The sequence below is a fragment of the Ascaphus truei genome, chromosome 5 (genome assembly GCF_040206685.1).
Source record: "Ascaphus truei isolate aAscTru1 chromosome 5, aAscTru1.hap1, whole genome shotgun sequence".
NCBI lineage: Eukaryota > Metazoa > Chordata > Amphibia > Anura > Ascaphidae > Ascaphus > Ascaphus truei.
The window spans coordinates 138,669,371-138,694,606 of NC_134487.1; the positions used below are offsets into that span (position 1 = coordinate 138,669,371).

At 47.1% G+C, this 25,236-nt stretch overlaps 1 protein-coding gene across 2 annotated transcripts in view; it reads right to left on the reverse strand.

Moving 5' to 3' along the window:
* Positions 1-2,215: 2,215 nt before the first annotated feature.
* GRPEL2 (GrpE like 2, mitochondrial) overlaps positions 2,216-25,236 on the reverse strand; it is a 34,018-nt gene continuing 10,997 nt past the window's right edge. The window contains exons 2-5 of one of the 2 annotated variants that reach the window (XM_075600961.1): positions 20,199-20,324; positions 8,992-9,148; positions 7,410-7,491; positions 2,216-4,923 (exon numbers count right to left, since the gene is read on the reverse strand). In XM_075600961.1, coding sequence (XP_075457076.1) covers positions 4,589-4,923; positions 7,410-7,491; positions 8,992-9,148; positions 20,199-20,233 — 609 coding nt within the window. In that variant the 5' untranslated portion in view covers positions 20,234-20,324 and the 3' untranslated portion in view covers positions 2,216-4,588. The remainder of the gene's footprint in view (positions 4,924-7,409; positions 7,492-8,991; positions 9,149-20,198; positions 20,325-25,236) is intronic. The other variant, XM_075600960.1, reaches the window with a different exon arrangement.

Genomic DNA, 25,236 nt, shown 5'->3' on the forward strand with positions numbered 1-25,236 from the left:
ATTGTTACATATCCTGACAATCTCAGGTGCCTGGAAAAAGATCCAGCTCCCCTCTAGGAAAGAGATCAAGAGTGAATGAGGTGCAATCTATGGAAAGACTAACAGCTTATGTGAGACATAACCCAAGAAAATTACAAAAAGTTTAGAAGCCCTGGCACACGAGGGGCAATAGGTGAATTTTTGAGTCACTGCAGACTGTGTATTGTATTCTCTCTTTGACAGTTGGTACTTCTGGGTAATTGGTGGTTATGTATGACGCCGTTGTTTTGTATTTTTGGATCCCGGTGTTAAATTGATGATACCCTCCTCTCCCCCCTTTCTGTATCCCTTTCCCTATGTTTTTCAAAAATGTAAATAAATGTTACAAAAAAAAGAATTTGGTTTTGTCCGTCTCCCCATGAAGTTTGTCTCGAAAATGCTCCCTGGACGGTACGACTTTTGCTCTTCTTTCTTGAGGCAAAAATAGTGCTTTTACCTCTTGATGCTTTGGATAATAGAATCCTAGATTTTTCCCAAAAAGGAATTCTCCTTCAAAAAAGGTAAATTATATAAACGGTTCTTAAGATACCGAATCCGCCATCTTGCGGTTACAAAACATGCGATTAAGCTGGCTGTTAATTTCACAGCATCTAGTGAAGCTTCAGGGATGTAGTTTGATGCTCGTTTGCTCTGAAAAAGTTTTTAGAATTCAACATCGCTCAACTCCTTTCTCTAATGCTTCCTCAATATTAGAAATCCATATGCACATAGCTTTTGATCCCAATGTGGTTGATATTGCAGGTTTGCACGCTGTACCTACCGCCACTTTCCATCTTTCAATTGATCGCGCACATTAATGCTGCTGCGTCATCAGCTGGTTTTCTTATAACTAGATATTGCTGCCTCCATTTTTGGAGTTACTTCTAAGAAATTTAACAAAAGGAGGTGAAATTCTGGGAAATCACCATTTTATTTTTTTGAGGCTGAACCCATTCTGCATGTACTGTATCCTTGATGACTTGATGGAACGAACAACACCTAATCTTTTTAGGTTCCACCAAATAAGTTATCTGCTCTCTGGCTTACCTTCCAATTCCAATGTTTCCCTCATTGCTTTTATTAGAGGTTCCACCAGTTCTAGATTGAATTGTGATTCTTCTGTCTGACTACCTTGCTCTGAGGAATCACCGTATTCTGCTTCTGAGAAATGCGGATATTGTACCTCTGTTAAGTCTGATGAGGACGCTCTCACTTTATCCAAACTGGTTTGAGATCTTGAGTGTTGGTTTAGTCGCTTGTGTTCCTGACAACACTAAGTTACTGTATCTTTCACCCATGACAAAACTATTAATTTTGATCCCCTGCTGTTGCTGCTCCTTTTAAGACAATCTCCAGTTTCTTAACATCTAATGCAAGTTTAAATCACATGCTGCACCCAATTTATTTATTAAAAAACCAGGAGAGCAATGAAAAAATATCAATGTCTCATCTAATTTTCTAAAACACAACACTATTGAAACAGCAGACATTTAGTTTCTGGGAAGAATGTCTCCTTTACAGTAGTTTTCGGATTCACTTTAAATGGGAACTTGCTTAAAGTTGCAGGCTGCTGCATTATACAGCAGGTACAGTCAAGCTAAGGAAGTAGAAAGTATATAAATATACTTTATTTTGGCCTCCTCCGCTTGCAAAATGGAACGTTTGGCTGTGAACAAAATGCCGCCAGGACACACCACCACAGGACAGCTTGCCGCTGGACATTTCGCCATGAACTTGGTCTGAGTGCATGTTTAAATGCTTTGTGCGGGACCGCTACACTGCCTAGCTCTGACACCATCTTTAAATGTCCCACGCAGGACATTTAAACGAGCACTTATCAGACCAGGCTTGCGGGAGAGGACAGGTGGGGAAAACAGCGGACATGGCTGCAAAATATCCAGCGGCAACGTATTCCAGCCACGGTAAATGTCAGAGACCGCTTCGCTTGAGCTGTTGCTAGCTCTGTTGTATGAAACGGGAAGCAGGCTACAAGACAGACTTTTTTCATTTCCGTGGAATGAATGTGACAAATGGTGAATACCCTTCAGATGTGAAGACCTTCCAATAAAACCAGCAACTTTAGATATGATCAGAAATTGGCAAAGTTGTATAGGGATGTGCATGATGCTTCGAAGAGCCTTCCCAGGCACCGAGATGATATGAAATACACACAGAAAATAAAGAAATTGCAAATATGAACATCAAAAAATATTTTTTTTTATTTGATGTGGCACCATACTGGCATTAGTGAAATCCCAATGTTTTTTCTTAATAAAAAAATGTGTCCCCCGATTTGAGAAACCGTCCATGTCCTCCTGTTATACCTCCCTAAAAGATCTTCTCGTTACACCCCTTCTGCTGCCAGACCTGCAATACATTAATCTGCAAAGCTTTACACAACTCTTTGGCAACATAGGGGTCGAAGAATGGAGCCCCTTAAAAAAAAAATAAGTCCACAGCGCTTTCTAGTCTGTTACCCAGAAAACCGTGTTAATAAATGTATAGCAGGGTAACCAACACAAGGGTCATGGTGACAGTCATGTTGGGAAGTCGGTACCACATGTGGTAAAGAAGATATGGGGGCCTGAAGTTCTGACACCTAATATCGACACCGAATCCAGGACATCCACTTGTACTATGTAGGGAGGTGGGAGAGAATTTGACTCCTCCTTTAATGAACACAGACTGCTGCACTAACCCTACACATTGCAGATGCCTTGGTCATGTGACTGGGGATAAACAATGGAAGCTCTAAACATTTACTATAAATTAAGAATGAAGGTAACGCACATACATCTTATGTGCACACAAATCAGATAACATGGAGCTCTAACCAGAAATGGCGTCCTATCATGTTGCAAACCATTATCTACGTGAACCTTGTTGGACATCATTTCGTTCCTGTACGTCAGACACAGGGAACCATTACACTTTGGTGTACAATTAAAGTCCATTGCAAATATGCAGGCCCTTTATTGCTAGAAAAAGAATTGCTATTTAAAAAAATAAATAATAAAATTAAAAAAAAACTTTCAGCACCAGAGGGGCGTGTTGCTGACAGGAAAAAAAAAAAAAGTCAAATTCTACAGTCTATCCAAATGTTCTGCTTTTTCCCAGACCCATTAGTGCACAGCTGCTTTCACAGGCACAATGGGTTTCACCTGGTTTGCTGCTTTAACCCATGAGCTGACAGACAGGTCTATATTGCATTGCACTGAAGTCCTGGGGTCTCCAAACTCCGTCCTCAAGGGCCGCCAACAGGCCGGCTGTTCTGGATATCCTTGTTTTAGCACAGGTGGCTCAAGACTGAGCCACGGATTGAGCCACCTGTGCCGAAACAGGGATATCCACAACAGCCGGCCTGTTGGCGGCTCTTGAGGACGGAGTTTGGAGTTTTTGCACTAAACTAAAAACACTGAAAGAAATCATGAATGCCCTTTTTCACCTTTGCCTCTTGTAGAAAAGTATATGTTTTTATATTCACAGACATGTTTTCTGCAGTCATTCTAGCAAAACCACTTGGAAACATATTGGCGTTAAAATTTTACACGCAAACCCTGCAACATCACTCAACCAATTTATAAAAAGGTTAAGGCACGGGACAATCGGTTTTAAAATGAGTCAAAACTGAAAAACCACCATTACGACTGAACATACAAAACATCCCACTTTCAGTAGGAACCCACCCCACTTAAATGGCCTTTATTCTTCCTTGTTAATAGATTTACACTTCATTTTCAAATATGCCAGGAGTTGGATTGTGCTTTCGAGAAAGTCAGGCGTGTGAGAGGACGATCGAGTGATCAAACACTACTTAAAATATGAAATAAACTTTTCACACGTGTTGAAATGCCTGGGTGCTTTTACTCAGGATATATTGCCAAGTGGAACTAGGAATCCCTATTCAATATTCCATGAAAGAGTCTTCCCCTTGCTTGGGAAGATTCAGGCTCCATTCCTTTGAATGGGGATAAACCCCATTTGTGCCAGTGGGACCCAACATGCATTGCAAGGCAATAGGTTTCTGGTCCCTTAGCAGCAAACAGGTTACATCTTCCCAAATGAGGGGCAAACTGCTTCACATCCTACTTAACAGGGGCTTGTGTGTCTTGTAAGGGATGTGATCTTAATAATATGCTAAAGAATTAAGTCCTCCCTTTCCTTCAAATGCTAGCAGATCATTTCCACTTAAAATGTTTATCCAGTGAACACAATCTCTGCTCTGCAGAGTAAGAATGTAAAATAAATAATATATATTTAAAAAAAAAACCCAGATGAATAAACCCCTTAGTCCCAGAGGTGCCCTTTTAAAGCACACACCAAACACTATATGCAGGTACCTCCCCCTGGGGCTATTGTGGGATATTTAGCCTGCACGTCGTTGAAATAATGTACTCCGGGAGCCAAGTGACCATTGCGACTTACTTCGGAGCACTAAAGATGGATTTAAAAACAGTCTCTACGATAAAGTGGCTAAAACAAAATCTAAGCTACGCTATAAACAATGCAATAAATAAAGAGGCGTTTTCAGGGGAACATAGAAGGGGATTATTGCCAGTTTTAGCATCCGTCACTCATGTGTCTCTAGTGCGATGCCCACGTGAGCGTGGCGGATGGTGCGGCCGTGCAGCTTGTAACCATCCTGCGTTACAGTCGCCACATTGCCAGGCTGAGTGTCTTCAGCAGGCAAATGGCAGACTATTTCGTGGTCATAGGGGTCGTACGCGCCCCCTAGCGGTGCCATCTTCTGCAGTCCATGCTTAATGAAGACGCTATGCAGCTTCCCGTCTAGCTGGGATAGGACATCGGACATATCCTTCATCCCGTCCTGCGCCGCTGCCTGCGCCGCCGCCTGCTCCAAGATGTCTGCCACCTCAACCAGGTCCCGGCAGAAGCTCTGGATGCCTGCGGGAGAAGCACGCGAGTCAGCAACAGGCGTTTAATATATACAATAGACCCTGTAATGTGGCACATTTAATAAAGAAAAAAATATAATGTGGAAAGCAGGGGAATACAGTAGAAATACTCTCTAACAAGGCAGAAAAAATATTGTATATTAGATTATATAGCAATTTAGTGTATAAAAAGACAGTGAATAGTAGACTCAAAAATGTGATACACATACATACGTTTTTTTTTTTTTAATCATATTACCAATCTATTCAGCGGAAACACATTCCAAGAGCTTCACTCCTGAACTGGTCCTGACAGGAGGTCAGAGAGAGGGTGTGCGCGCGTGTGTGTAAGCACGTAAGTGGGAGAGTGCGCGCGCGTAAGTGGGAGTATGTGCACACGTGCAAGGGGGAGAGAGAGCATAGGGGGGGGGGGGGAGAGAGAGAGCATAGGGGGGGAGAGAGGCAGGGGGCGAGGGTTGGGGTTCCCCAGAATTTCAAAAATCAAATTCTGGGATTCCCTTAAAAAAAAAAAAAGTTGCAAACAACTGACTTAGGGGTTTATTACATATCCACTAAAGTCTAACTGAGCATTCCTGCGTATAGTATGGCGTGTAAGTTTGTGAACCCCAATGATAATTATGGAAAATGTCATTTTTCCATGATAACCTTCTTGAATCAAAACCAGTCTTTTCTTAAATATCAATACGGTTTATAGTAACCAATTCCATGTCTTTTGCAAACAAACGATGTATGAATTAGACAAATTAAGTAATTAAGAATCAGGGTATGTGCAAAAATGAAACCCTGGTTTTATCAGCTAAATTAAAGGGGATAACTAAAATCAGGTGTTTGAATAACTAGGTAGATCTTCAGGTGAGATCTTCAGGTGAGAGTTTGGGAGTCCCCATCCTATATGAAGATCATAAACTTTGCGAGTTTGGTCTTCACCGTGTGTGGAAACACCTCATGTCATGATCAAAATAAATCTCTGCGTACCTCAGAAAAGCAGCTATTGATGCTCATCAGTCTAGAAAGGGTCACAAACCCATTTAAGGATTTGGGGCTCTACCAATCCACTGTCAGACAGATAGTATACAAATGGAGAAAGTTCAAGACCACGGGAGCGGTCATCCTACCAAAATCTTTCCAAGATCAAACTGGCAAATCATCCAGGAAGTCACAAAGAACCCTCACTGTAACATCCAAGGATCTTCAGGCCACTCTCGTCTGGCTAATGTGAGTGTTCATGACTTGACTATCAGAAAAAGACTGGACAAGAATGGTGTTCATGGAGGGATAGCCAGGAGGAAACCACTGCTCTCTAAAAAGAAAGTAACTGCCTGTCTGAAATTTGCCAAAGAGCACATAGATGATCCACAAGACTTCTGAAACAATATTTTCTGAACAGATGAGTCAATGGTAGAACTTTTTGGCCTTAATGAGAAACGTTCTGTTTGGCAAAAAGCAAACACTGTGTTCAAACAGACGAACCGAATCCCAACCGTCAAGCATGGTGGTGAACGTGTGATGGTGTGGGGCTGCTTTGCTGCCTCAGGTCCTGGACGGCTTGCCATCATTCACACAACCATGAATTCTGCATTGTACCAGAAGATTCTAGAGGAGAATGTCAGGCCATCCGTTCGTGAGCTGAAACTGAAGCAAAAGTGGGTCATGCCGCAAGAGAATGATCCTAAACATACAAGCAGATCTACAAAAGAATGTCTGAAGAAGAAATTTAGCATTTTAGCATGGCCTAGTTAAAGTTCGGACCTAAACCCCATCGGAACGTTGTGGCAGGACCTTGCGTGAGCTGTACATACAAGGAGGCAGTTCTGTAAGGAGGAATGGGCCAAAATTCCTCAAAACCGATGTGAGGGACCCATTACAAGAATCGCTTAGTTGAAGTCATTGCTGCTTAAGGGGGTCCCCCCAGGTACTGAATCTAAAGATTCAAATACTTTTTTACACATGGATATTGAAGGTTGAAGGATTTGTGGATAAATAAATGTTTTAAAAATATCATGCTTTTATGTCACCTGTTTGATCAAGTTATCTTAATCAAATTCCTAATAGATCTAATAACATTTTAGGACACACACACACACACACACACACACACACACACACACACACACACACACACACACGATTCAGAACGTTTATGTAATACACCTTAATATTCATATGGTGGAGATTTTAAATGTTGGGATTAGGCCAACACGTCAGTAATTACTTCATTTTACCTTTAGCGGGTTGGAAGACGAGGACACAAGTATACAGTATCCTTATAAAGTGAAACATGTTTACTTGCAGGAAACATGACATGAAGCCCAACTTGATTTGCTAAAAGAAACAAGGTAAGTATTTCCTGGTTTGAGCTTTCATACACTGATACGCTGTGCCGGACTTGTAACCAATCGATCAGCTAACAAGGCTACATTTCCCAGCGCATAAAACATTGCTCAAAGTCCCAGTGAGGATGGCTCAGTTGCTCACCAAACAGCTTTGCGTCTTCCACAAACTTTTGAGTTCTCTTCCTGACGTTTTCAGAGTCGGCAAGGGCTCTCCTATAGCGCTCCTAGTGAAAGCAGAGGGAGAGAGATTGAACCGAAGAACATTTAGGACCCACACCACTCAAAACATTTAACCCTGTTACTACCAGAGGGGACAGAAATAGGCCTTTTAGGCAGTGGAGGGGTTAAATGAAGCCAGGGAGGAGAAGGACCATGTCACAACACCCAAATCCTTCACTTCACTGTGTGCTTTGTAAATCGTGTGTTACACCTTTAAAAAACCCCACTGCTTCCAGCAGTGCATACAGCACAGGCAGTGTAAATAACGCTGATCATCACACAAATCTGACTCAAGAAGTCCCTGCACCAAGGTCCCAATAACCTTTATGCCAATCTTTACTTTTTCTACCAGCAACCAACAGTTGGACTAAAAATGAGTTGCAAGCCCCTCTAGCCGCAAAATTGTTACATTAAAATAAATCCTCAGCCTCCATAAAGGCCCCTCTGTTACAGAAAGAGCATATGTGCATTACATGCTGATGGAGTTTATGGTCACGCCATGGACACAAATCCTTTCTTCTAGCATTATATCGCTTACAAAACACAGCTTCACGGCTATTCAAATGGACACAAACAGTTTTCCTTTTTTGGCGCTAATCCAGGGTGAGCGGAGGGTTACAATCACGGCATGTGGCAGGCAAGCGATTGTGCTAAAGCAACAGTCCCCCATGTGTTCAATGTACTGTATTTATTATATTTTTATCTCACCAAGTGAACAGCCCCAAGAGGCACAACCGTCAGCAAAATCATGCATCCATTGACTGAAGGCAATACCAGTATGACTCAAGGCAACTCAGCCTTCGTAACCAAAGGCTTCACCATGACTGCTGCATTAGGGGATACAACCCAAGATAAAGTGTGAATATGTATGTGTGTGTTGGCTCTGGAACCCCCTGGGCTTGACCCAAAGAGGATTCTGGGTAGGGAGAGTGTTTTGTTTGAAGATTAGGACAGTGTAAACCAGTAAGGGATGGGTTAATGTTCCAAGGATCAGGATGGGGGGGGGGGAGCAATTACCCCAAATACCAGCACACATCTGTACAAACAGGACTCATCCCACACACAAGCCCAGGAAAATGAGTAACATTATGCTTAAGAAGAAAAGTTACAGAAGCTACAGGAGATAAGAAGACCGAAAGCATGAGCAGAGGACATTAGTGTGTGAGAATGTTGAAACAATTATGTGGTGCAAACGCTTCTGCAAAAAGTATAAGTATTATGCCCTGAATACCATTTATTTTTTCTAGACCAGGGTGCCTTTCATCACACGAGGACATAGCTGTAATATTAATCTGAATTGCTTGCTCAGGCTTAAATAAAACAAATGCTCCTTAGCTCCTACTGCAATTTCACAAAGGCACTTAGCCTTCAGGTATGTTACCTTTGAGCTTATCAGTCGGGTTGTTTTCACATTAAATAAAACAAAACCTACTTGGAGAAACGTCCTCGTGTCAGACTCACTATGTATGTATGCATGCATGTGAACAAGCTTGTATGGAACTCACCGTTAAATCTCGCACTTCCTCCTCTAGTTTGAGAGCTTTCCTCTCCAGGGATCGGGTGGTGTAAGAGTGGCTCCGATCCTCAGCACCGTCATCTGTGGTGGTCTGATCCCCTGCACTCCTCTGCTGAGCCGCTGCACTGAAGGCGCACAAGGAGCACCTGAAACGAGGAAATCCCTCTGTGACACTAACCAACTAATGTTGGGAGCACTCCTTTCCCAAGAGATGAACCCCAGAATTTCACATATATAAAGCGGACGGCAGATGATATTTGTATTGATTTAGCTCCAGCCAGTGTACACGACTCTTAAAGAGATATTATACAATACATAATACACGGAAGAATAATACAATTAGGGATCACTGCGTGATACACAAATGTAAACATTGTACAGGAGAAACTGTATAGGGCTAGGTATTCTTAGGCCTAGGACATAGTAAAATCAGCGTCGCTGAGGCGGGCTGAGCCGCGCTGAACAGATGCACAAAGCCCCTGCATCTGTAATCAGCGCGGCTATAGTTTCTCCCTCCGCATGCGCGCTGATGCGTGCGGAGACTGAGAAACTTCCCTTAGACAGGCAGTTTTGAAATTTGCCGCTCGGGGAAGCGGAGGAGCGGTCACGTGATCGCTCCCATCCAATGGGAGCGGGGGACTAGCCCCGCCTCCCGCTCCTGGCACACCCCCGCCTCCGCCGCCTGAGCGCGCTCACTGCCTCGTCTGCAAGGACAGGGAAAAGCCCCATTTTGGAGCAGGCGAGGAAGAGCAGGAGCGCGGCTCAGCGCTGTTTGCTCCTCTATGTCCCAGGCCTTATATTGTATTCTTGTATCACTAAAGCCACGTCCATGCTTATCACGTGCGCGCGAACTGTGCAATTAAACACATTAGGTAAACGAGATTGTCTCTAGTGCACGTGTGAAAGCGAGAGCGATGCTTGAATACAAAAAAAAAAGTGTGTCTTTGTAGCGCGACAGCAGGGTCACGTGAGCGGTTCGCCCAATGAGAGCAAACCAGCTCCGTGGCGTCACGACCACGCCCCGACACCTCCCCGTCGCATCTACCTGCAGGACTCAAGATCTCTCCTGCTACAGGTGTGTGTGACGCCGTGAAAACACACGCACGCACTAACAGACTAACCATGGACACGGCCCAAGGGTGACGGGATTAACATTACGGGTCCCTATGGGAAAACAAGGTAAGATACAACTGTACATCACTTCTTAGGATTTCATTTAAACTACAATTACACTTTCAAACTGTCGCTTCAACGCACATTTTCTTTATTGCAGTTCAATAGAAAATGTCATAAGTATCCACTGCCACGAGAGACCAGGACTAATACCAGGGATCAATATTGCCAGACAGAACACGAGAGTTTATAAAATTAATTTGTTGGAAAAGCATATCCACAACTATACAAAACACACAAACATAACACATACCCAACTGGGGGCTACCCTGCATACCTAGTTGCAGGAACCTCCCTGCAGAGATTTCCTGTTCTCTCTTCTTGCCCAGTGCCTACAGGACTGGTTTTCAGGCCCGAGACCAGCACTGGAGTGGACATTGCAGTTTCTTCTTGTCAAAGCAACGCCTCTGTAAGGCTGGGGCCATGGTACTGCAGACCGTGCAGAGGCGTCTGCACGCTGAGCGAACAGACTGCCTTAAGGCAGTGTTCGCAGACAATGCGGCGTGCGGGCGCGGAAGCAAGCAGCGCGCTTTTCGTGACAAATTTATCAGCGCAACACAGGTCACGTCAGCGGTTCAACCAGCTCCGTGCCGTCACTGGAACTCCCCTAGACACGACCACAGATGGCACACGTACCATGGCCAAAAAAAGCGGGTGACTTCACGGCCGCACACGCCTCTGCACAGTCGAAGGCACTATGGACCTGGCCTAAATCTGCAGACTGTCTGCTAGGGGTCTCCCTCCCCACCTTTTTATACACTTAAAACATAATACAGGAAGTCCTCGTTTTACAACGAATGGCTTATCCAACGCTATGCAATACATACCTATGTTCATTTTTACAATGCCAAAACGGCTTATCCAACGCTATTACGACGCTTTGCAAAGTTGTGTATATAATATATATTATACTATATAATATATTATATTTTTATATTATATTATATATTATGTATATGATACAGTATATGCACTATATAATTTATGTGTGTGCTGCATATCTTATTGCCTGCGTAAAATATTTTGTGTATTTTAGCATTAAAAATGCCTTCAAGAACGGAACCTTTCATTTAACCAGTGTTCCTATGGGAAAACGTGTTTCGCTTTACAACGTTTCGCTATCCAACGCCATTTTGAGTAACGCATTGTGTCGGATAACCGAGGACTGCCTGTATTGCACCACTCAGGGCAAAGTGCTGCCTACATGCCCAGGCCCTGATTGGTGGGTAGAACGGCAACATAACATTTGCAACATAACAAGGATACAGGGAAAGGTCACAGACCACGTTGCAACAATTCTCCAGCAAACATTAACCCGATTCCTGAGGTGCTGGAACCATACAAAGAGATACATATATACATAACATCTAATACAATACCAATGTATTACTGACAGGTAGGGGTAATGGCAGACTAACCTTTATTAACAGCAGCCATATTTACCCCTACCGTCACACCCACTTCTACAGGAATGTAATTAACTTCATTACTGATGGAGCACTTCTGAAATGTGATCATATTGACATTTGTTTCTCATTAAAAAAAATAAAAAAAACTTGCCAATCACTGTGTCAAAACACTAGTGTCCACATATTGAATGACATTTTGACGACAGCTTGAACTCCAGCTTCGGTGCACCAAGGTAGTGAGGCAGAGAGGAGATGCAGAGGGAGGAGGACACTGAAACCCTATATGGTTAGTTTGCCTCTGCCACAGAGTAGGAAACATTGCAACTTTAATACAAGATTAAAAGCTGCAACTCTTCAAGAACCATTTCTGCATTAGCCCAACCAATTATCACAATAGTCCAAGTGCTGATCTCACCTCCCAACCTTCCTTGCATCAGTCAATGTACAAGTGCAATATAAACCTGCTGGGGAGCAGGGGGGAGGGGTAAGGGAAAGATAGTGCCCCTGTCCTGCTATGTTCTATATGGGGTTAAATAGTGAAATAGGTGCGGTGCTGAGATATGTACTAATCTACAAAAGAGGAAAGAACTCAGCTTAAAGAGCACTCATTTAAACCAGATGTAGGGTACATGAATTGAATGAAAACTAATTTTTAATGGTATCAAAAGTAAAATTTAAAAAAAAGTGTACACACAGGACAAACGACACAAACATGACCTAACAAATTGGAGTGTGTCCCCTGGAGAAAAGGAGGTAAGATATATTATTCCCCACTAGTTGTGAGAACGTTACTGTTGTAAAATTAGTTTTAATTCAATTCATATACCCTATATCTGGTACAAGTGCAATATGCATCAACAATATGGTAATTGTAACTATGCTCACTAATTCCAGCATTTGTATATCACTTATTTGTAGTGTGTCCACTTTATCACCCATCACGTGTGTCAATTGGGAGTTTGTCCAAACAGACTTCTTCTTAGTAGTCAGATTTCATATAGACAAATTACACCATATGTCTCCACTGACAGGCAGGTCACAAGGTCATGAACTCGTGAAATAATAACTTCCTATTTGGGATGTCATAATTTTAAGAAGTTCAAAAAGGTTAAACAGCAAAATGAGGAAGGGAGGCTTCTGTATTAGCCCAAGGACTTTTCTCTGCTAAACACAATAATTGCCCATTTCCTCCTATATAGGTCAGTGTTAGGAGTCACAAGTGCTATATAAAAGCACTGCAGAGTAGCACTGAAGGTGTGATACTGGGGAAAGTTCTGCTTAGGCGGGTTAGTGCATCTAATGAGAGCCTTTCCCATCATTTTAAATATACTGCTGCCCAAGGATTTTATTTCATATTTTATGCAAAGCTACAGTAGCCAAATTGATAATTAGCCAATAAAAAATATTAAGTCTTCCTTTGACCTGTATACAGTACGATTCCGATAGTCCGCTATCTTATACTTCGGAACTCGATAGTTCGGCATCTGACGGCTCACTCACTAGCCCGTCTGCAACCTCTCAAGGAAGAAAAACCATTTTATAAAAAACTAGCTGAGAGACCCGGCGTTGCCCGGGATGTAAATGCGTAATAGGTAGTATTATTTATAAATCGTGGAACAATAGGTGAGTATTTGTTGTAAAGGTTTGGGGGGGGAAAAAAAAAAAGGGGGAGCGGGGGGGGGGGGGGGAGAAAGGGGCGCGGGAGAAAGGGGAGCGGGGGGGGGGAGAAAGGGGAGCGGGGGGGGGGAGAAAGGGCAGCGGGCGGGGGGAGAAAGGGGAGCGGGCGGGGGGAGAAAGGGGAGCGGGCGGGGGGAGAAAGGGGAGCGGGCGGGGGGAGAAAGGGGAGCGGGCGGGGGGAGAAAGGGGAGCGGGCGGGGGGAGAAAGGGGAGCGGGCGGGGGGGAGAAAGGGGAGCAGGGGGGGAGAAAGGGGAGTGGGGGGGGGAAAGGGGAGCGGGGGGGGGGGGAAAGGGGAGCGGGGGGGGAAAGGGGAGCGGGGGGGGGAAAGGGGAGCGGGGGGGAAAGGGGAGCGGAGGGACGGGGAAAGGGGAGCGGAGGGACGGGGGAAAGGGGAGCGGGGGGACGGGGGAAAGGGGAGCGGGGGAAAGGGGAGCGGGGGACGGGGGGAAAGGGGAGTGGGTGGAGAGCAGTGGGCATATGTATTGTCATAATTTATGTATGGGCATTTCCCCCCCCCTCCTCCGTGCGTCCGTCCCCCTGCTGGTTCGGCTGGTGCCCCCCCCCCCCCCGGCGCCTGCTTGGTCCCCCGATGTGCCGTCCTGCTGAGTGAGGCGTGCAGGCGGTAGCAGGAAGCGCCCTGTGTGGGCCTGAGACTCGCGCTCCCCCCCCCCCCCCGGCGCCCGCTCGATGTGGCGTCCGGCTGAGCGGCGGTAGGAAGCGCCCTGTGTGGGCCTGAGGCTGAGGCGGCATGCGCAGTGGGCCTGAGGTGGGACGCGCAGTGGGCCTGAGGCTGAGGCGGGATGCGCAGTGGGCCTGAGGCTGAGGCGGGACGCGCAGTGGGCCTGAGGCTGAGGCGGGACGCGCAGTGGGCCTGAGGCTGAGGCGGGATGCGCAGTGGGCCTGAGGCGGGACGCGCAGTGGTCCTGAGGCTGAGGCGGGACGCGCAGTGGGCCTGAGGCTGAGGCGGGATGCGCAGTGGGCCTGAGGCTGAGGCGGGACGCACAGTGGGCCTGAGGCTGAGGCGGGACGCACAGTGACTTACCTGAGCGGGTGGTAGCGCCGGGGAGGTAAGGGAGCGGCTGGGATAGGAGGGCCGCGCTTCCCGTCCGGAGCCAGTGCAGGGCGGCACACGTGATGGGGGGGGGGGGGGGGCGGACAGAGGGTGTGTGTGTGTGTGTATAGAGCTGCTGTGTTGTGTGTGTGTGTGTGTGTGTATAGAGCTGCTGTGTTGTGTGTGTGTGTGTATATAGAGCTGCTGTGTTGTGTGTGTGTGTATAGAGCTGCTGTGTTGTGTGTGTGTGTGTGTGTGTGTGTGTATAGAGCTGCTGTGTTGTGTGTGTGTGTGTGTGTGTGTGTGTGTGTGTGTGTGTGTGTGGCCCGTCACTCCGCCTCAGGCCAATGAGAGGTGTGCGGGGGCGGGCGGCCCAAGGGACCAATGAGATTTCCCCTAGGGACACCGGACATCCAGGCAGGCAGGCAGGCATACAGTGCTTTCACTAATATAGTATAAGATATCTCCCCCCAAAATATTCTGAGAGCCACAACAAATGTATGAATATTACACCCCCACAAACACATACTGCACACACACACTAATACTGTATAAGCATTAACATACAACAAAATATATGGTAGAATAAAATGCATCTCACAATAATGCGTCCCTTTTAGATTTTTTCATTGTTTTTCTGTGCAAAACAGTGTCATTTACAAATACACAACACATACATACACTAACCCCCCCAAAAAACACCTACATGACCCCTCCCCAAATACACACACAATCACAGACACACACACAATCACAGACACACACAATCACAGACACACACACAATCACACACACACACACACTCACACACACTACCCCCAAATACGCACACACACTACCCACCATCCCCCAAATACACACAAAGGTATCACTTGTGAGCACATTCACATGTCTTATACATGTCTGCAACCCCGCCTTTCACAATGATCACCTAGCATACAGTGCTTCCACTGCAGCAAGGAATTCTGGGAAACTATATGCAAATGAACACACGTGTCGCCTTTTGCCTGAAACCCATTTTTACATGGAACCCTTTTAAGCAAATGATCAGCATGACACACACACACACACACACACACAATACTGCCCGTGGGGGGGAGGGACGGGGGCTGATTGGGCCACTTGTTGCCGCCGTGTCCGACTTCTCCCCAGCTGCTTGCCTTTCTCCTGTACGGTCTCACGCCTACGTGCAAGCATCTTTACTGGTATACACCAGTTTTTAACTGCACTAAGTCACACAAGCATATGCTTAGTTTATTAACCCCTCCAGGGTATATTTCACAGAATTCACAAACATTTGTATGCATTTAGCATAGGGTCCTGCTATTGAGACTTACCTTGACGTTGATTAGCAGGCTTGTCATTATTTCAACACAAGATGCACCCAAAAAAGTCTCCTTTGATTTACAGACTTAGGTTTCACTAGGCATATTTATTTCCCCATTTATTGTTAGCCCAATGGGAGAAGCGAGTGTTTTTTTTTCACATATGTATGGGCAATTTTTTCGCCAGCAGCATGCTCTCTACACGGAGAAGCGCAGTGATTAACTGTCCCACGCTGGGCTGTGATGCCAATTCGCACCAGAAATTGCGACACGCACTTCCGGCGCGCACCAGCATGAGAGCCCGGCGTGGGACAGTACACAAGAGAGGCAGGCAAGTAGCTGGGGAGACATCGGACCCGGCAACAACAAGAGGCCCGACCAGTGCCGGCTGGGCCCCCACAGCCACCGCCAGGATGGTGAGGGAGAGAGGCAGCAGCTGGGGGTCGGCAACCTGCAGAGAGCCGCAAGTAGCAGCAGAAAGAGCCGCATGTGGCTCGGGAGCCGCAGGTTGCCGACCCCTGCACTAGCCAGATGCGTTTTTGGAAATAGAGCGAGTCTTTTGCTGCTTTGAATTCTGGTTCGCAATGTTCAGCTCTGCCGAACGTAATCTCGCCGTGTTGCGTTTATCACATTGTAGCTTTATATTTTGGACCCATCTATCGGATATAATGGCTTCTATCGTGAGCAGAAGTAACAGAGGTGGTCGTGATGCAAAAAGAAAGCCTAAAACCAATGTAGAATATTGCTTGGTCTGCAGCTATAAAGTGTCTTGGGGTATTGCTAGGAGTGATACCCAATAGTCCAGAATATCTAACAATCTGGCACCACTCAGGCCGAGTCCCCGCTGGCGCTGAGTGCGCTCATGCTTGGAGAGCGCTGCAAGCATAAGCGCCGGGTGTCCTGTCATTTACGCGTGCGTGGGGGGCGGGGGAGGGGGCATTGAGCTCGCTGGAAAGTTAGATTTTTTTTTGTTTACATAAGCGCCGAGCGCCGGTGAGCATCCCCACCCACCGTGTGAGCGGGGACTTACATATATCTATATATGTAAGTAACCGCGGCAAGCGCCGCCCGCTCAGCGCTAGTGGGGACGCTGCCTCAAGAGTCAATGATGCCGGAGCATCGGAATTGTACTGTAGTTACAGTTTTAAAATGCATTACTAGCCGAACAATGACATTGTAACAGATTCTATAAAAGGACAAAACACTTAAATCTATATGCCCTATACTTTTTTCAGTTTCCATTATTCTGGTTTAGTAAAATATTATTTATTTTTTAACTGCACATAACGCATCTCTTATGAGAAATGGTGAAAGTAATACACAGGCTTGAGTTTAAACCGCAGATATTCTGCTTCTAGGTTGGCAATCAAATGAGAAGTCAGAACCATTTAAAGCTGCAGTTCAGTCAATATCCTGCATGTGTGTGTTTTTTAATAAATCAGTTCTGTAGTAAGAAAAAATACTTTTAGCATTTTCTGTTTTTAAAAAAACAACTTTGAAAAACCAATTTTCTTGTATTCTATTTTTACAGCCATTTGCTAAGGCACTGCCCCTTCATGTCCTGTCACAAGCCCTGGCACACCCCTTTGTCAGCCCTGCCCTCCCTCTAGCACATGTCAGTGCAGGAGTGCTCTTGAATATTCATGAGCTTCCACTGAGAGACAGAAGCAGAAGAAAAACAGATCCCTTCACTAATTATGTCACCAAATTTCGCCTATCAATACATGGAGAACGAATTGACTGGCAGCTATACAGTTCTTTAGGTAATTAGAGATTGCACACATTAAACTATTGAAGTAAAAAAATAAATTAAAAAAAAAAAAAAAAGACTGAACTGCAGCTTTAATCCGCTTAATACCAGAGAGGGCATTAATATTGTACATTTCCCCTCCACCCCCCACCCCCTGGCAAAGACAGGGTTAAAATATGAGCTTCCAAGTATAGATTACTGTAATTGCAAATAGTGGCACTTCAAGACAGAAACCAAATGTCAAACCCACCACAATCCCCCCCCCCTCCCCCAGGATGTTCCCAGCACACACCACCCCTTCTGCAATCCTTTCAAAACGATACTACAATTTCCGTTCCTGGTGATGCCCACACATTCTCAGGGTTCTTAGACACAAATCTCACCATACACTGAAGGTGCCTTTTTTATCTTGCAGAAGACATGGCATTCACTGGTGTTTAAACCAAACAGAAAATATCCCATTATAGGCACATAAAGGGAGGGACACACACACACACACACACACACACACACACACACACACACACACACACACACACACACACACACACACACACACACACACACACACACACACACACACACACACACACACACACACCCCTCCCCCTTTAATTATGTCCAACTGCCTCCTGGGTGATCAGTTTAGGCCACGGATATAGTAGGTGTGCATGTGCAACGGAGCGTGTCATCGCGCGGGCCTGCCCCAGAGGCGATCAGTGGCTTATGGGAGCGGGAGACGCGACAGGGAGGCGTGCCCGTGATGTAACGTGAGAGGTTCGTCCTCATTAGCTGAACCCTTCAAGTGACCCGGCCATCACGCGACAAAATCAAACTATTTTGTCTGCCCGGGAATGGCGCGCGTGGTCACGCTCTGTGGCCTTCCTCACTGAGGTACGGCCTTTTGTTCTATGGACACGGGAGAGTGTGCGAGAGTGTGCGAGAGTGTGCGAGGCACCCAAAGTTCTACTTGCATGCAGATTAGGTGCATTCGTCTGTGTGCCATTTCATTGGTTATTACCAAGTCCTGGTGTGGCCGGTGGTCCCCAAGGAAAAGGTTAATAACCACCGTACTACACTACACCTTCCCTATGCTTGCTTCTCCTGTTCTCTTTATTCCCCAACAAAACACGTAGATAGTAAGATCTTTGACACAGGAATACTTTGTAGAAACTGTATGGCAATGCGGTACCAAGAAAGTATACAAAATATGCAGTCAGGGATATATATAGAGTTAAACACAAAACAAGAAACAAAAGCCCTAAACTTTCAAGCTACATTTGGAAAGTTATGGACTTGGGTATCGACAAATAATCGCCTCCAGCATGTTATCGAATTCCGCGGTTATGACGGTTGTCAGGTAAGGTAAACATATCATGCCACACGTAATCAATATCCACCTCCCGCATCTTCATTATTACAAAATTAGTCCACATAATGATCCACCGCTCTTTGCATTACCGTTAGCAGGGTTAATTAACAAAGATACAGATCAATCATCCACCCCCCTCTGTCCTGTCAATGGATTGAGGAACCACTTACAAACCTAGCTGGTCTCAGGGGGGAGGTCACCAGATGCTGTTGGACCACCACAAAGCAATTAAAATGCAAGGACATTCCAAGGCCTGCTACACACAAGAATTGAATGCTGAGCGAGGGTCCTCACACAGCATTGTTTATCTCTGCAGCTCACCCTTCCTCCCCCCCCCCCCCGCCCGCCCCCGCCCGCCCCCGCCCCCATTAGAAAACCGAGAAAGTGAAGACCAGTGACTATTAAAAAGAACAAGGTTCAATTGTGTTAATACAGGCATGGCCTCCCCCTCGCCCCACCTCAGTTTAAGGCTACAGGCCCAGTGTTCAATGCAGCACGTGCTCCAAGCACGGGGGAGTGTTGGGAGGCGCGGTCATGATGGGGAGGGGGGGGGGGCATTGGTCTATACCAGCGGTGCATAAAGTGGGGGGTGCGACCCCCAGGGGGGGCGCAAGACTGACTGCGGGGGGCACGGGGTTTACAGAGGCCCTGCGCGCTTCCCGAAGGCACTTAAATTAAGTGCCGGGGGAGCTGCAGGGCCTCTAAACCTGACTTACCTTGGCTCCGGCAGCTTCTTAGACGCGTTGCCATGGCAATGCGGCATCAGAGGTCATGTGACATCATGTTGCTATGGCAACGTGACGTTATGCCGCCGGAGTCGGCGCAAGAGCCGAGGTAAGAGGTGCAAGGAGAGAGGGGAACCGCAGGCAGTGGGGCACAGGGAAAAAAAGTTTGCACCCCCCTGGTCTACACCATCTGCACTCCCAGTGACATTTAGGAAATGTAGTCCCTGCCCCGAAGAGCTTACAATCTAATTGGTAAGTAGGAAGAACATACAGAGAAAGTAGAAGGGTGTTCTGGTAAGTACATCTGCAAGGGCCGAGGTTTATGTATGAGGTGTATAGCATCAGCCACGGAGCTACTCATATGCTTCGTTAGGGAGGTGTGTGTTAAGATGGTTCTTAAAGGTCATGAATCAGAAAGGTCAAATGTATGGAATACTCCACCTCAAAATTTAATTAATTAAAGACCAGAGATTTTTCATTAGCCCCAAAACCAGTAGCAGGCAACAAAAATTAAGAAAAGGTCACAGGTGTCACTCACCCCAATAGGTCATGTGTCCTTTTACAAGGCAACAGCTAAAATGCCATGTCTACATTTTAAATGGAGCTATAAAAGAGTATAGCAGCACATCTGTACACAACATTGCACATCAAATAATATTTTAAAACAGGCTCAATGGAAGATGTTAATCTTTTAGGTACAACGTGTTGCTCACATTTGTCCAGATATAAAACTTTGTCGTTGTCCCATGTTGGTACCTAGTGTCCTCAAACGTACAATGAAGGTCAACAACGGTTCCTGCTCCTGCAGGATCTCCACTGATAGGAGTCATTAGCGCAGTCTAGAGAGGATATCAAAGGAAGGTAAATAAACTACTTCTCCATGAAAGAAGAGAAAGACAAGCGTGTGGGGGTTAAAACGTCAGCATAAAATCTGGATCTTCCTGAAAAATTGTATCTGCACATCTAACAATGCCCGTATCAATTCATTTGTCTCGTCCCCAAATGGCAAAACAAAAATAAAGTCTGGGGTTACGACCGAAGAAACATTTTCCCCTGAGGCCTCATTCAGGGTGCCAGAGGCAGGAGTTGGAGGGCGGGTTTTCGCGTGTGCGACCGAGTCTGCTGGGCGATGTGTGCACATCCTCCCCAGCAGACTTTTTCAAGAGTTGATGAGGCGAGGCTACAGACAGCAGCTTAGGGAGGCATGACGTCTGCTCTGTTAGGCCTCGTTCAGGGTGCCGGAGGCAGGAAATGGAGGGTGGGCGTTCGCGAGGGCGGGCGGCAGTCTGCTGGGCGATGTGTGTTCATCCTCCCTGCAGACTTTTTCAGGAGTTGAGGAGGGGGCGGGGCTACAGACCTGAGCTTAGGGATCCAAGTTGCAGTCTTGAAATCATTCTCAAGAATGATTTCATTGGCTGCCGAGGTCCCAGTGACACTGCTGCAGCTTCAAAAAACAACTTGGGTTGTTTATTGAAACTGTAGCCAGCGTCAACTCCGTACTTCGGAGACAGGCCAGCTGCTACCCTGACAACCAGTATTCAAATTGAATACTTTGTTTCGCACGGCAGCACGCCCTCCCTCCGAAGCCAGCACCCTGAACGAGGCCTAAGGCGTCGTTCAGGGTGCAGGCTTCGGAGGGAGGGCGTGCTGCCGTGCGAGCTGCCGTGGGACACAATGTATTCAAATTGAATACTGGTTGACAGGGTAGCAGCTGCCCTGTCTCCGAAGTACGGAGTTGACGCTGGCTACAGTTTCAATAAACCCAAGTCGTTTCTTGAAGCTGCAGCAGCGTCACTGGGACCTCGGCAGCCAATGAAATCATTCTTAAGAATGATTTCAAGACTGTAACTTGGATCCCTAAGTAGCCCCGCCCCCTCCCCGCAACTCCTGAAAAAGTCTGCAGGGAGGATGAACACACATCGCCCAGCAGACTGCCGCCCGCCCTCGCGAACGCCCGCCCTCCAACTCCTGCCTCCGGCACCCTGAACGACGCCTATGGCCCGGGCCATAGAAGGGTGAGGCGATCTGAGCCGCGCTGACGCTGAGGCTCGCCTGCTGAAATCTGGGCGATTTCATGCCCATACAGGCGAGCCAGCGTGCGCGATCGGAGCCGGGGGGAGGTGGTTGGACGCGGGGCAGTGACGTCGCTGGGCCAATCGCCCGCGACGCACTGACGACGTCACGGCGCCGTGACACTGCTGTGCTTGGAGGTTTTCAGCCGACAGCGTGCTGAAAAACAGCTTGGCGCTCGGCTGAAAACTCCAACTCGTCAGCACGCCTGCGGACGCTCGCGTGAACCCCCTCTCAAGGCATCCTCATTGAGGATGCAGGGGCTCAGCGCTGAGCGTCCGCACGGCTCAGCACGGCCTGTCCTTCTATGGACTCGGCCTACCAGAGCAGACGTCAGCCTTCAGACAGACTACAAAAAGTGAACTGTTTCACATGCAAGAGAAGTGTATAATGATACTCTGTAAAATGATCCCATGTAGCATTTTTCAAGGGGTGGAGGGGGAAGGTTTTCCCTTGACAATTAACTGCTGCTTTAACTAATTTAAAGCTGCAGTTCAGTCTATATCCTGCATGTGTGTTTTTTTTAATAAATCAGTTCTGTAGTAAGAAATAATACTTTTAGCATTTTCTGTTTTTAAAAAAACAACTTTGAAAGACCAATTTTCTTGTATTCTATTTTAACAAGCATTTGCTAAGGCACTGCCCCTTCATGTCCTGTCACAAACCCAGGCACACCCCTTTGTCAGCACTGCCCTCCCTCTCTCTAAACGTGCACTAGCATCTGGTCACATGATCTTCCTCATAGAGTACATTCAAGGAAGCTGGAGAAAAGGGATCAGCCATGCATAGCAGCTCGGATATGCGATTTCAAACTTATTACAGTGTTTATTCCATTCATTGCACGTGTATATAATGTAAAATTGTAATAATTCCATTTATAGCAAACGTGTATATGTGAATATTATTTAGATGTATATGTATGTTACTGAAATGTGGAGTGAGTGTGTAGGTAAATACACACAATACACTTCCACTGCATATATATATATATATATATATATATATATATATATATATATATATATATATATATATATATATATATATGTATATGTGAAGTTATGTGAGTAAAAATGTATATATATATTTACATGTATATATATATACACACACACTTCAAATACGGATAGTGATTCACGTAAATGATATATATATATTCACTTTCTGGGAGTATAAGAGTGACTGTCCTGTTGTTAATTTTTTTTGTATCCATCATTGAATGGTATGCACCCTCTCTTTACGTTTATTTTATACTAGCTGAGAGACCCGGCGTTGCCCGGGATGTAATATTCCCGCTCCTCTCTCTCTCCTCACCCCTCCCCCTCTCTCTGTTTGTCCCCCATTCACATCAATCCAGTTCCCCCCCTCCCTCCTTTACAGCTTCATGCAGTGTGTGTGCGTCCGTCATTGTGTGTGCGTCAGTCAGTCAGTGTGTGTGCGCGCGCGTCAGTGAGTCTGACGCACAAACACAAACACACACACAAACTGACTGACGCACACACACACACAGTCAGTGTGTGCGTGTGTGTGTGCCTCAGTCAGTCAGTGTGTGCGTGCGGCAGTCAGTCAGTCAGTGTGTGTGGGTGTGGGGGTGTGTGCGCGCGCGCGCGTCAGTAAGTGTGTGTGTGTCAGTCAGTGTGTGTGTGTGTCAGTCAGTGTGTGTCAGTCAGTGTGTGTGTGTGTGTGTGTGTGTGTGTGTGTGTGTGTGTGTGCGCGTCAGTCAGTGTGTGTGTGTGTCAGTGTGTGTGTGTGTGTGTGTGTGTGTGTGTGTGTGTGTGTGTGTGTGTGTGTGTGTGTGTGTGTGTGTGTGTGTGTCAGTGTATGTGTGTGTGTGTCAGTGTGTGTGTGTGTACCATTCATTGTGTGTGTGCGCGCGCGCGTCTGTGTGGGTGTGCGCGCGTGCGTCAGTCAGTGTGTGTGTGTGTGTCAGTCAGTGTTTGTGTGTGTGTGTCAGTGTGTGTGTGTGTGTGTCAGTGTGTGTGTTTGTTTGTGTCAGTGTGTGTGTGTGTGTCAGTGTGTGTGTGTGTGTGTGTGTGTGCAGCAGTCAGTGTGTGTGTGTGCAGCAGTCAGTGGGTGTGTGTGCAGCAGTCAGTGTGTGTGTGTGTGTGCGCGCGTCAGTCTGTGTATGTGTGCGTGTGGCTGTGAGGGGTTGTGTGCATGCGGCTGTGAGGGGTTGTGTGCGTGCGTCAGTATGTATGTGTGTGTGTCAGTCAGTGCGTCAATCAGTCAGTGTGTGTGTGTGTGCGTGCGTTAGTCAGTCAGTGTGTGCGTGCGTCAGTGTGTGTGCGTGCGTCCGTCAGGGTGTGTGCGTGCGTCAGTCAGGGTGTGTGCGTGCGTCAGTCAGGGTGTGTGTGCGTGCGGCTGTCAGTGTGTGTACGTGCGGCTGTCAGGGTTTGTGTGCGTGCGCCAGTCAGGGTTTGTGTGCGTGCACCAGTCAGGGTGTGTGTGCGTGCGGCTGTCAGTGTGTGTACGTGCGGCTGTCAGGGTTTGTGTGCGTGCGCCAGTCAGGGTTTGTGTGCGTGCGCCAGTCAGGGTGTGTGTGCGTGCGGCTGTCAGTGTGTGTACGTGCGGCTGTCAGGGTTTGTGTGCGTGCGCCAGTCAGGGTTTGTGTGCGTGCGTCAGTCAGGGTGTGTGTGCGTGCATCACTCGGTGTGTGCGTGCGTCAGTCAGGGTGTGTGCGTGCGTCAGTCGGGGTGTGTGCGTGCGTCAGTCAGGGTGTGTGAGTGCGTCAGTCAGGGTGTGTGAGTGCGTCAGTCAGGGTGTGTGCGTGCGTCAGTCAAAGGGCAGGCGTGGGGGGGGGTGAAGGGCAGGGGTAGGGGGGGTGAAGGGCAGGGGTAGGGGTGGGTGAAGGGTAGGGGTGGGTGAAGGTCAGGGTTAGGGGGGGTGAAGAGCAGGGGTAGTAGGGGGGGTGAAGGGCAGGGGTAGAGGGGGGTGAAGGGCAGGGGTAGGGGGGGTGAAGGGCAGGGGTAGGGGGGAGAAGGGCAGGGGTAGGGGGGGTGAAGGACAGGGGTGGGGGGGGGTGAAAGTGAGGCACAAATTGTTGGCAGGAGTAAAATGTCCACACACACACACACACACACACACACAACGGGAGTGAGAGGTGGTGGAGAGTGGGACTGGCGCAGATCCGAGGCTGCTTTTTGAGTTGGCGGCCGGGGGGGTAAGGGAGCGGGCGGGGGGGGTAAGGGAGCGGGCGGGGGGGTAAGGGAGCGGGCGGGGGGGTAAGGGAGCGGGCGGGGGGGGAAGGGAGCGGCGAGGGGGTAAGGGAGCTTTGGCGACTGGGGTAGGAGGGCCGCGCTTACCCCCTTTGTGAGTGTTTGTATGATATAGATATATATGCACACGCACGCATATACATGCGCACGCGCACACGCACACATACATGCACACACGTATACATGCGCACACGCACACATACACACATACATGCGCTCACGCACACATACATGCGCACACGCACACAAACATGCGCACACGCACACATAAACATGCACACACGTACACATAAACATGCACACACGTATACATGCGCACATAAACATGCGCAAACGCACATATATACACACACAAACATGCACACACGTATACATGCGTACACGCACACATATACATGCGCACACGCACACAAACATGCACACGCACACAAACATGCGCACACGCACACATAAACATGCGCACACG